The sequence below is a fragment of the Bombina bombina genome, chromosome 4 (assembly GCF_027579735.1).
Source record: "Bombina bombina isolate aBomBom1 chromosome 4, aBomBom1.pri, whole genome shotgun sequence".
In the NCBI taxonomy this organism is placed as follows: Eukaryota; Metazoa; Chordata; class Amphibia; order Anura; family Bombinatoridae; genus Bombina; species Bombina bombina.
The window spans coordinates 904314516-904327942 of record NC_069502.1 but is presented as its reverse complement, the minus strand read 5'-3'; the positions used below and the strand labels follow the sequence as shown (position 1 = coordinate 904327942).

The 13427-nt window shown below is 42.6% G+C and overlaps 1 protein-coding gene across 2 annotated transcripts in view; it reads left to right on the top strand.

Moving 5' to 3' along the window:
- Positions 1-13427, top strand: part of STRN (striatin) — a 574950-nt gene that overhangs the window by 301318 nt on the left and 260205 nt on the right. For both annotated transcript variants that reach the window (XM_053711828.1, XM_053711827.1), the window contains exon 6: positions 8652-8784. In XM_053711828.1, the coding sequence (XP_053567803.1) occupies positions 8652-8784 (133 nt within the window). The remainder of the gene's footprint in view (positions 1-8651; positions 8785-13427) is intronic.

Below are 13427 nucleotides of genomic sequence, written 5' to 3'. Positions count from 1 at the left end.
AGAAAAGTCTTTCTGAAGGCATCATTTGGTATCGTATTCCCCTTTGGGCTTGGTTGGGTCTCAGCAAAGCAGATTCCAGGGACTGTAAAGGGGTTAAATATAAAAACGGCTCCGGTTCCGTTATTTTAAGGGTTAAAGCTTCCAAATTTGGTGTGCAATACTTTTAAGGCTTTAAGACACTGTGGTGAAATTTTGGTGAATTTTGAACAATTCCTTCATACTTTTTCGCAATTGCAGTAATAAAGTGTGTTTAGTTTAAAATTTAAAGTGACAGTAACGGTTTTATTTTAAAACGTTTTTTGTGCTTTGTTATCAAGTTTATGCCTGTTTAACATGTCTGAACTACCAGATAGATTGTGTTCTGACTGTGGGGAAACCAAGGTTCCTTCTCATTTAACTATATGTATTTTATGTCATAAAAAAATTTAGTAAAAATGATGCCCAAGATGATTCCTCAAGTGAGGGGAGTAAGCATGGTACTGCATCATCCCCTCCTTCGTCTACACCAGTCTTGCCCATACAGGAGGCCCCTAGTACATCTAGTGCGCCAATACTCCTTACTATGCAACATTTAACGGCTGTAATGGATAATTCTATCAAAAACATTTTAGCCAATATGCCCACTTATCAGCGAAAGCGCGACTGCTCTGTTTTAGAAAATTCTGTAGAGCATGAGAACGCTGATGATATGGTTTCTGAAGGGCCCCTACACCAGTCTGAGGGGGCCAGGGAGGTTTTGTCTGAGGGAGAAATTTCAGATTCAGGAAACATTTCTCAACAAGCTGAACCTGATGTGATTACTTTTAAATTTAAGTTGGAACATCTCCGCGCTCTGCTTAAGGAGGTGTTATCCAATTTGGATGATTGTGATTATCTGGTCATTCCAGAACCACTATGTAAAATGGAAAAGTTCTTAGAGGCCCCGGGGCCCCCCGAAGCTTTTCCTATATCCAAGCGGGTGGCGTACATTGTTAGTAAAGAATGGGACAGGCCCGGTATACCTTTAGTACCTCCCCCCATATTTATAAAATTGTTTTCCTATAGTCGACCCCAGAAAGGACTGATGGCAGACAGTCCCCAAGGTCGAGGGGGCGGTTTCTACTCTTCACAAGCGCGCCACTATACCCATAGAAGATAGTTGTGCTTTCCAAGATCCTATGGATAAAAAATTAGAAGGTCTGCTAAAGATGTTTGTTCAGCAAGGTTCCCTTCTACAACCAATTGCATGCATTGTCCCTGTCACTGCAGCCGCGTGTTTCTAGTTTGATGAGCTAGGAAAGGCGATTATTAGTAATTCTTCTTCTTATGAGGAGATTATGGACAGAATTCGTGCTCTTAAATTGGCTAATTCTTTCACCCTAGACGCCACCTTGCAATTGGCTAGGTTAGCGGCGAAAAAATTCTGGGTTTGCTATTGTGGCGCAGAGCGCTTTGGTTAAAATCTTGGGCAGCGGATGCGTCTTCCAAGAACAAATTGCTTGACATTCCTTTCAAGGGGAAAACACTCTTTGACCCTGACTTGAAAGAGATTATCTCTGATATCACTGGGGGCAAGGGCCACGCCCTTCCTCAGGATAGGTCTTTTCAAGACCAAAAATAAACCTAAGTTTCGTCCCTTTCGCAGAAACTGATCAGCCCCAAGGGCTACGTCCTCTAAGCAGGAAGGTAATACTTCTCAAGCCAATCCAGCCTGGAGACCTATGCAAGGCTGGAACAAAGGAAAGCAGGCCAGGAAACCTGCCACTGCTCCCAAGACAGCATGAAATGCGGGCCCCCGATCCGGGACCGGATCTGGTGGGGGGCAGACTCTCTCTCTTCGCTCAGGCTGGGGCAAGAGATGTTCTGGATCCATGGGCGCTAGAAATAGTCTCCCAAGGTTATTCTTTGGAGTTCAAGGGGCTTCCTCCAAGGGGGAGGTTCCACAGGTCTCAGTTGTCTTCAGACCACATAAGAAGACAGGCATTCTTACATTGGGTAGAAGACCTGCTAAAAATGGGAGTGATTCATCCTGTTCCATTAGGAGAACAAGGGATGGGGTTCTACTCCAATCTGTTCATAGTTCCCAAAAAAGAGGGAACGTTCAGACCAATCTTAGATCTCAAGATCTTGAACAAGTTTCTCAAGGTTCCATCGTTCAAGATGGAAACCATTCGAACACTTCTTCCTTCCATCCAGGAAGGTCAATTCATGACCAAGGTGGATTTCAAGGATGCGTATCTACATATTCCTATCCACAAGGAACATCATCGGTTCCTAAGGTTTGCATTCCTGGACAAGCATTTCCAGTTCGTGGCGTTTTCTTTCGGATTAGCCACTGCTCCTAGGATTTTCTCATAGGTACTAGGGTCCCTTCTGGCGGTGCTAAGACCAAGGGGCATTGCTGTAGTACCTTACTTGGACGACATTCTGATTCGAGCGTCGTCCCTTCCTCAAGTAAAGGCTCACACGGACATTGTCCTGGCCTTTCTCAGATCTCACGGATGGAAAGTGAACGTGGAAAAGAGTTCTCTATCTCCGTCAACGAGGGTTCCCTTCTTGGGAACTATAATAGACTCCTTAGAAATGAGGATTTTTCTGACAGAAGCCAGAAAAACAAAACTCCTAGACTCTTGTCGGATACTTCATTCCGTTCCTCTTCCTTCCATAGCGCAGTGCATGGAAGTGATAGGTTTGATGGTAGCGGCAATGGACATAGTTCCTTTTGTGCGCATTCATCTAAGACCATTACAACTGTTCATGCTCAGTCAGTGGAATGGGGACTATTCAGACTTGTCTCCGAAGATACAAGTAAATCAGAGGACCAGAGACTCATTCCGTTGGTGGCTGTCCCTGGACAACCTGTCACAAGGGATGACCTTCCGCAGACCAGAGTGGGTCATTGTCACGACCGACGCCAGTCTGATGGGCTGGGGCGCGGTCTGGGGATCCCTGAAAGCTCAGGGTCTTTGGTCTCGGGTAGAATCTCTTCTACCGATAAATATTCTGGAACTGAGAGCGATATTCAATGCTCTCAAAGCTTGGCCTCAGCTAGCGAGGGCCAAGTTCATACATCAACCATCAGGGGGGAACAAGGAGTTCCCTAGCGATGGAAGAAGTGACCAAAATCATTCTATGGGCGGAGTCTCACTCCTGCCACCTGTCTGCTATCCACATCCCAGGAGTGGAAAATTGGGAAGCGGATTTTCTGAGTCGTCAGACATTGCATCCGGGGGAGTGGGAACTCCATCCGGAAATCTTTGCCCAAGTCACTCAACCGTGGGGCATTCCAGACATGGATCTGATGGCCTCTCGTCAGAACTTCAGAGTTCCTTACTACGGGTACAGATCCAGGGATCCCAAGGCGGCTCTAGTGGATGCACTAGTAGCACCTTGGACCTTCAAACTAGCTTATGTGTTCCCGCCGTTTCCTCTCATCCCCAGGCTGGTAGCCAGGATCAATCAGGAGAGGGCGTCGGTGATTTTGATAGCTCCTGCGTGGCCACGCAGGACTTGGTATGCAGATCTGGTGAATATGTCATCGGCTCCACCATGGAAGCTACCTTTGAGACGAGACCTTCTTGTTCTAGGTCCGTTCGACCCACTCCAGCTGACTGCTTGGAGATTGAACGCTTGATCTTATCAAAGCGAGGGTTCTCAGATTCTGTTATTAATACTCTTGTTCAGGCCTGAAAGCCTGTAACCAGAAAAATTACCACATAATTTGGTATATCTGTTGGTGTGAATCTGCAGGATTCCCTTGGGACAAGGTTAAGATTCCTAAGAGTCTATCCTTCCTTCGAGAAGGATTGGAAAAAGGATTATCTGTAAGTTCCTTGATGGGACAGATTTCTGCCTTGTCTGTGTTACTTCACAAAAAGCTGGCAGCTGTGCCAGATGTTCTAGCCTTTGTTCAGGCTCTGGTTAGAATCAAGCCTGTTTACAAAATTTTGACTCCTCCTTGGAGTCTCAACCTAGTTCTTTCAGTTCTTCAGGGGGTTCCGTTTGAACCCTTACATTCCGTTGATATTAAGTTATTATCTTGGAAAGTTTTGTTTTTGGTTGCAATTTCTTCTGCTAGAAGAGTTTCAGAATTATCTGCTCTGCAGTGTTCTTCTCCTTATCTGGTGTTCCATGCAGATAAGGTGGTTTTGCGTACTAAACCTGGTTTTCTTCCAAAAGTTGTTTCTAACAAAAACATTAACCAGGAGATAGTTGTGCCTTCTTTGTGTCCTAATCCAGTTTCAAAGAAGGAACGTTTGTTGCACAACTTGGATGTAGTTCGTGCTCTCAAATTTTACTTAGCAGCTACTAAGGATTTCAGACAAACTTTGTCTTTGTTTGTTGTTTATTCTGGTAAACGGAGAGGTCAAAAAGCAACTTCTACCTCTCTCTCCTTCTGGATTAAAAGCATTATCCGATTGGCTTATGAGACTGCCGGACGGCAGCCTCCTGAAAGAATCACAGCTCACTCCACTAGGGCTGTGGCTTCCACATGGGCCTTCAAGAACGAGGCTTCTGTTGATCAGATTTGTAAGGCAGCGACTTGGTCTTCACTGCACACTTTTTCTAAATTTTACAAATTTGATACTTTTGCTTCTTCTGAGGCTATTTTTGGGAGAAAGGTTTTGCAAGCCGTGGTGCCTTCCATTTAGGTGACCTGATTTGCTCCCTCCCTTCATCCGTGTCCTAAAGCTTTGGTATTGGTTCCCACAAGTAAGGATGACGCCGTGGACCGGACACACCTATGTTGGAGAAAACAGAATTTATGTTTACCTGATAAATTACTTTCTCCAACGGTGTGTCCGGTCCACGGCCCGCCCTGGTTTTTTTAATCAGGTCTGATAATTTATTTTCTTTAACTACAGTCACCACGGTAACATATGGTTTCTCCTATGCAAATATTCCTCCTTAACGTCGGTCGAATGACTGGGGTAGGCGGAGCCTAGGAGGGATCATGTGACCAGCTTTGCTGGGCTCTTTGCCATTTCCTGTTGGGGAAGAGAATATCCCACAAGTAAGGATGACGCCGTGGACCGGACACACCGTTGGAGAAAGTAATTTATCAGGTAAACATAAATTCTGTTATTTATTCAAAATGGAATTTATTCGTTCTTTACTTAAAGAAGTCTTAATTGCATTAGAGATGGAGGATTCTGGTCCTCTTGATACTAAATCTAAACGTTTAAATAAGGTTTTTAAATCTCCTGTAGTTATTCCAGAAGTTTTTCCTGTCCCTGATGCTATTTCTGAAGTAATTTCCAGGGAATGGAATAATTTGGGTAATTTAGCCTTATGCATGGAAATTCTAGGTCTTATGACTGCTGCATCGGACACGATCCCCTTTGCTCGTTTTTACATGCGACCTCTTCAGCTCTGTATGCTGAACCAGTGGTGCAGGGATTATACAAAGATATCTCAATTAATATCTTTAAAACCGATTGTACGACACTCTCTGACGTGGTGGACAGACCACCATCGTTTAGTTCAGGGGGCTTCTTTTGTTCTTCCGACCTGGACTGTGATTTCAACAGATGCAAGTCTGACAGGTTGGGGAGCTGTTTGGGGGTCTCTGACAGCACAAGGGGTTTGGGAATCTCAGGAGGTGATATTACCAATCAACATTTTGGAACTCCGTGCAATTTTCAGAGCTCTTCAGTCATGGCCTCTTCTAAAGAGAGTCGTTAATTTGTTTTCAGACGGACAATGTCACAACCGTGGCATATGTCAATCATCAATGAGGGACTCACAGTCCTCTGGCTATGAAAGAAGTATCTCGAATACTGGTATGGGTGGAATCCAGCTCCTGTCTAATTTCTGCGGTTCATATCCCAGGTATAGACAATTGGGAAGCGGATTATCTCAGTCGCCAAACGTTACATCCGGGCGAATGGTCTCTTCACCCAGAGGTATTTCTTCAGATTGTTCAAATGTGGGGACTTCCAGAAATAGATCTGATGGCTTCTCATCTAAACAAGAAGCTTCCCAGGTATCTGTCCAGATCCAGGGATCCTCAAGCGGAGGCAGTAGATGCATTGTCACTTCCTTGGAAGTATCATCCTGCCTATATCTTTCCGCCTCTAGTTCTTCTTCCAAGAGTGATTTCCAAGATTCTAAAGGAGTGCTCGTTTGTTCTGCTGGTGGCTCCAGCATGGCCTCACAGGTTTTGGTATGCGGATCTTGTCCGGATGGCCACTTGCCAACTGTGGACTCTTCCGTTAAGACCAGACCTTCTATCGCAAGGTCCTTTTTTCCATCAGGATCTCAGATCCTTAAATTTGAAGGTATGGAGATTGAACGCTTGATTCTCAGTCATAGAGGTTTCTCTGACTCTGTGATTAATACTTTGTTACAGGCTCGTAAATCTGTATCTAGGAAGATATATTATCGAGTCTGGAAGATTTACATTTCTTGGTGTTTTTCTCATCATTTTTCTTGGCATTCTTTTAGAATTCCTAGAATTTTACAGTTTCTTCAGGATGGTTTGGATAAAGGTTTGTCTGCAAGTTCCTTGAAAGGACAAATCTCTGCTCTTTCTGTTCTTTTTCACAGAAAGATTGCTAGTCTTCCTGATATTCATTGTTTTGTACAAGCTTTGGTTCGTATAAAACCTGTTATTAAGTCAATTTCTCCTCCTTGAAGTTTGAATTTGGTTTTGGGGGCTCTTCAAGCTCCTCCGTTTGAACCTATGCATTCGCTGGACATTAAATTACTTTCTTGGAAAGTTTTGTTTCTTTTGGCCATCTCTTCTGCTAGAAGAGTTTCTGAATTATCTGCTCTTTCTTGTGAGTCTCCTTTTCTGATTTTTCATCAGGATAAGGCGGTGTTGCGAACTTCTTTTAAATTTTTACCTAAGGTTGTGAATTCTAACATTAGTAGAGAAATTGTGGTTCCTTCATTGTGTCCTAATCCTAAGAATTCTAAGGAAAAGTCGTTGCATTCTTTGGATGTAGTTAGAGCTTTGAAATATTATGTTGAAGCTACTAAGGATTTCCGAAAGACTTCTAGTCTATTTGTTATCTTTTCCGGTTCTAGGAAAGGTCAGAAGGCTTCTGCCATTTCTTTGGCATCTTGGTTAAAATCTTTGATTCATCATGCTTATGTCGAGTCGGGTAAAACTCAGCCTCAAAGGATTACAGCTCATTCTACTAGGTCAGTTTCTACTTCCTGGGCGTTTAGGAATGAAGCTTCGGTTGATCAGATTTGCAATGCAGCCACTTGGTCTTCTTTGCATACTTTTACTAAATTCTACCTTCTGAAGCAGTTTTTGGTAGAAAAGTACTTCAGGCAGCTGTTTCAGTTTGATTCTTCTGCTTATAATTTCAGTTTTTTTCATTATAAGATTTAAACTTTGTTTTGGGTGTGGATTATTTTTCAGCGGAATTGGCTGTCTTTATTTTATCCCTCCCTCTCTAGTGACTCTTGCCTGGAAGATCCATATCTTGGGTAGTCATTATCCCATACGTCACTAGCTCATGGACTCTTGCTAATTACATGAAAGAAAACATAATTTATGTAAGAACTTACCTGATAAATTCATTTCTTTCATATTAGCAAGAGTCCATGAGGCCCACCCTTTTTTGTGGTGGTTATGATTTTTTTGTATAAAGCACAATTATTCCAATTCCTTATTTTTTATGCTTTCGCACTTTTTCCTTATCACCCCACTTCTTGGCTATACGTTAAACTGATTTGTGGGTGTGGTGAGGGGTGTATTTATAGGCATTTTGAAGTTTGGGAAACTTTGCCCCTCCTGGTAGGAATGTATATCCCATACGTCACTAGCTCATGGACTCTTGCTAATATGAAAGAATGAATTTATCAGGTAAGTTCTTACATAAATTATGTTTTTCATAGTTCACACTTTTCATAGTGAACATCCTCAAAGGGTAAACACCGTGAGATTTTTCTATAAAATGTTTAGTTATGCATAATGAAACTGCTTTACAGAGTAATTTTCTTTATTTCCCCCCTTTTCATGTAATTTAGCTTTGAAAAGTGAGCAATTTCTTACTTTCAGACCATGAAATGCACCCTGCTGACTTCTCAAGGCAATAACCGTGCTACATATCTGTCCCTAATTGGCTTTAACAGATAACTGCTAAATAGTTCACTTTATACTAACTTTGACCGCTGCTAGCTCTGTTGTCTGCAGACTAAAGCCCAGATTGGCTCCTCAAAATAAGGCAAATGGTGGATGGAGTTTGACAATTAAAAATAATTGCAGTAAAATAGATGTTTGTTGTAAAAACATTAAAATGTGGCTGATCTGTTAGTCTGTAGCAACACAACAGACCTGTTTTGTTAATAAAAGATTTTAAAATTGAAGAGGTGACTGTGCCTGCACATGCTAGATGCACGCTCCCTTGCAAGTCCTGGAACAGGCAATTTAAGCAACTTTCTAATTTACTCTTATTATCAATTTTTCTTTGTTCTTTTGGTATCTTCATTTCAAAAAGCAAGAATGTAAGCTTAGTGTACACACACACACTGAAAAATATCACTATAGTTTACTAGTCGGGTTAAAAGCTGCTAGCCCAGATTGGAAAAATTTCTAAGTTGTCTGGGACTAGTGGACCACTGGAAATTTTTAAGCTCTGTGTGTGTGTGTTAGGAAGTTTTTGAAAGTATACTAATAAACTTGTTTCCCCCCCACCCTCCGCATTGGATTTTAGGAAACCAGATATGACAGACTCCGCCTCTGTGATTGCATCATTTAATTTCCTGGAAAAAGCTGCAGCAGAATTTAGTGATGAAGAGGATGATGATGAAAATGATGACAGAGACAAAACAATAGATACATCTACGGTAAGTTTCTGTTTTCAATCACACACACACACACTGTATGTGTGTACCTCAAGGCATAACATGCTGTGATCTGAGATGTCGTCTCAAAAAAATGCAGAATGTCTACTGAAAGAATGGGACACGTGCAGGAAACGTTAGCTGTTTTGCTTTTCAGCGCTGCTCCACATCAAACTGTTCTCTTCAAAAAGCGCTGTACATTGGCTGCACTCTAAGTTTTCATTAACACAGTGCAACCATAGCGAAGCGCTGTTGAAGAGAACAGTCAAATATTAACCAGGACTGGTTCTTATGGATGTTTTTCAGCCCCACCCCATAGCCTTTCTTAGTCTGCAAAGCTGTGACTCCTTAATATAAGATATATTCTTGTGAGGAATGCACCTTTTCTTTCCTAAGATATAGTGAGTCCACAACGTCCTCAATTACTGTTGGCAATATCACTCCTGGCCAGCAGGAGGAGGCAAAGCGCACCACAGCAAAGCTGTTAAGTATCACTTTCCTTCCCACAAACCCCAGTCATTCGCTTTGCCTTGATGCATGGAGGAAAATTGGATTCTTTCACTACAAGCAAGAATTTAAATACTCTGAAAGCCAGAGTAGGTTTACTCTGATCTTTCCGTTTTTCAAGGATTGGGTCTAGCCGTAGTACACGTCAATCTCTTCAGTAGGATAGTGGTGGCTTTAAAGCAGTTAGGCACTTGTGGAGTGGGCATTGCTGTGTTTTCCTAACATTTTTGCTGCCCTAGTATAGAAAGCCAGAGTAGGTTTACTCTGTTCTTTCTTTTTTCTACAGGTCTCTGTGAGGAGTATCGTACTCCTACTGTGAGTTCCATTGATGGACTGTTCCACTTTTCATTTGGATTGGTATTTACTGTGTTGTCCTTGAATAAACTGTGGATTTTATTTGCAAACAAAATTCTGTGTGTAGTGCCTGCTACTTTTTTTCACTTTCCATACATTGTGGCAGTTTGGTTTCACTGCCTTCGGCTACGGCACTCCAGGAGTACTTGGTTTTCATGGCTATCGTTTCACTTCTGGGTTTACCGGACAGAGGAAGGTTGAGTGCTTGAGTCGCTGGATCTACTTTCTCCTTACTCTGATCTTTCCGTTTTTCAAGGATTGTGTCTAGCCGTAGTACACGTCAATCTCTTTAGTAGGGTAGTGGTGGCTTTAAAGCAGTTAGGCACTTGTGAGGTGGGCGTTGCTGTGTTTTCCTAACATTTTTGCTGCCCTGGTATAGAAAGCCAGAGTTGGTTTACTCTGTTCTTTCTTTTTTCTACAGGTCTCTGTGAGGAGTATCGTCCTCTCACACCGTGTAGGCTGTCCTCCTGCCGGACGGCTAAATGTAGGTAAGTGCTTTAGTTCTTCTAAGTTGGGAGACTAGCACTGGTATGTGGTGTGGGGGTGGTGTGTGGGAGTGTGGGGGGTGGTGGTGTGTGGGGGGTGGTGGTGTGTGGGGGGGTGGTGGTGTGTGGGGGGGTGGTTGTGTGTGGGGGGGTGGTTGTGTGGATGTTGTGTGGGTGTGTGTGTTGTGGGTGCGGGTGTGGTGTGTGTGTGGGTGTGTGTGTGGGTATGGTGGGTGTGTGTGTGGGTATGGTGTGTGTGTGGGTGGGTGGGTATATATGTGGTGTGTGTACAATCGATATCAAAAGTCTACACACCCCTGTTAAAATGTCAGCTTTCTGTGATGTAAAAAATTAGACAGAGAAATCATTTCAGAACTTTTTCCACCTTTAATGTGACCTATAAACTACACAACTCAATTGAAAAACAAACTGAAATATTTAAGGTGGAGGGAAGTAAACAAAAACAAAAAAACAAAAATAATGTGGTTGCATAAGTGTGCACACCCTCTAACTGGGGATGTAGCTGTGTTCAGAATTAAGCAATCACATTCAAAACCATGTTAAATAAGTCATCACACACACCTGCCATAATTTAAAGTGCCTCTGATTAACCCTGAATAAAGTTCAGCTGTTCTAGTAGGTCTTCCCTGACATTTTCTTAGTCGCGTCCACAGAGAGCTTCCAAAGCATCAGAGGGATCTCATTGTTAAAAGGTATCAGTCAGGAAAAGGGTACAAAAGAATTTCTAAGACATTAGATATACCATGGAACACAGTGAAGACAGTCATCATCCAGTGGAGAACATATGGCACAACAATGACATTACCAAGAACTGGATGTCCCTCCAAAATTGATGAAAAGACGAGAAGAAAACTGGTCTGGGAGGCTACCAAGAGGCCTACAGCAACATTAAAGGAGCTGCAGGAATATCTGGCAAGTACTGGCTGTGTATTACATGTGACAACAATCTCCCGTATTCTTCATATGTTTGGGCTTTGGGGTAGACGGCAAGACGGAAGCCTTTTCTTACGAAGAAAAACATCCAAGCCCAGCTAAATTGAGCAAAAACACATCTGAAGTTTCCCAAAAGCATGTGAGAAAAGGTGTTATGGTCTGATGAAACCAAGTTTGAACTTTTTGGCAATAATTCCAAAAGATATGTTTGGCGCTAAAACAACACTGCACATAACCAAAAGAACACCATACCCACAGTGAAGCATGGTGGGGGCAGCATCATACTTTGGGTCTGTTTTTCTTCAGCTGGAACTGGGGCATTATTAAAGGTAGAGGGAATTATGAACAGTTCCAAATACCAGTCAATATTGGCACAAAACCTTCAGGCTTCTGCTAGAAAGCTGAACATGAAGAGGAACTTCATCTTTCAGCATGACAACGACCCAAAGCATACATCCAAATCAACAAAGGAATGGCTTCACCAGAAGAAGATTAAAGGTTTGGAATGGCCCAGCCAGAGCAAAGACCTGAATCCAATCAAAAATCTGTAGGGTGATCTGAAGAGGTCTGTGCACAGGAGATGTCCTTGCAATCTGACAGATTTGGAGTGTTTTTGCAAAGAAGAGTGGGCAAATCTTGCCAAGTCAAGATGTGCCATGCTGAAAAACTCATACCCTAAAAAGACTGAGTGCTGTAATAAAATCAAAAGTCTTCAACAAAGTATTAGTTTAAGGATGTGTGTGTGTATATGGTGTGTGTGTGTATATGGTGTGTGTGTGTGTGTGTGTATATGGTGTGTGTGTGTGTGTGTATATGGTGTGTGTGTGTGTGTGTATATGGTGTGTGTGTGTGTATATGGTGTGTGTGTGTGTATATGGTGTGTGTGTGTGTGTATATGGTGTGTGTGTGTGTATATGGTGTGTGTGTGTATATGGTGTGTGTGTGTATATGGTGTGTGTGTGTGTATATATGGTGTGTGTGTGTGTATATATGGTGTGTGTGTGTGTGTATATGGTGTGGGTGTGTGTGTGTATATGGTGTGTGTGTGTGTGTATATTGTGTGTGTGTGTGTGTATATGGGGTGTGTGTGTGTGTATATGGTGTGTGTGTATATGGTGTGTGTGTATATGGTGTGTGTGTGTGTGTGTATATGGTGTGTGTGTGTATATGGTGTGTGTGTGTGTGTGTGTGTGTATATGGTGTGTGTGTATATGGTGTGTGTGTATATGGTGTGTGTGTATTATGGTGTGTGTGTGTGTGTGTTATGGTGTGTGTGTATTATGGTGTGTGTGTGTATATATGGTGTGTAATATGGTGTGTGTGTGTGTATATGGTGTGTGTGTGTATATGGTGTGTGTGTGTGTGTGTATATGGTGTGTGTGTGTATATGGTGTGTGTGTGTGTATATGGTGTGTGTGTGTGTATATGGTGTGTGTGTGTGTATATGGTGTGTGTGTGTGTATATGGTGTGTGTGTGTGTATATGGTGTGTGTATATATGGTGTGTGTGTGTGTGTGTGTGTATATGGTGTGTGTGTGTGTGTATATGGTGTGTGTGTGTGTGTGTATATGGTGTGTGTGTGTGTGTGTATATGGTGTGTGTGTGTGTGTGTATATGGTGTGTGTGTGTGTGTGTGTATATGGTGTGTGTGTGTGTGTGTATATGGTGTGTGTGTGTGTATATGGTGTGTGTGTGTGTATATGGTGTGTGTGTGTGTGTATATGGTGTGTGTGTGTGTGTATATGGTGTGTGTGTGTGTGTATATGGTGTGTGTGTGTGTGTATATGGTGTGTGTGTGTGTGTATATGGTGTGTGTGTGTGTATATGGTGTGTGTGTGTGTATATGGTGTGTGTGTGTGTATATGGTGTGTGTGTGTGTGTATATGGTGTGTGTGTGTGTGTATATGGTGTGTGTGTGTGTGTATATGGTGTGTGTGTGTGTGTATATGGTGTGTGTGTGTGTGTATATGGTGTGTGTGTGTGTGTGTATGGTGTGTGTGTGTGTGTGTATGGTGTGTGTGTGTGTGTATATGGTGTGTGTGTGTGTGTATATGGTGTGTGTGTGTGTATATGGTGTGTGTGTGTGTATATGGTGTGTGTGTGTGTGTATATGGTGTGTGTGTGTGTGTATATGGTGTGTGTGTGTGTGTATATGGTGTGTGTGTGTGTATATGGTGTGTGTGTGTGTATATGGTGTGTGTAATATGGTGTGTGTGTGTAATATGGTGTGTGTGTGTGTATATGGTGTGTGTGTGTGTATATGGTGTGTGTGTGTGTGTATATGGTGTGTGTGTGTATATGGTGTGTGTGTGTATATGGTGTGTGTGTGTGTATATGGTGTGGGCT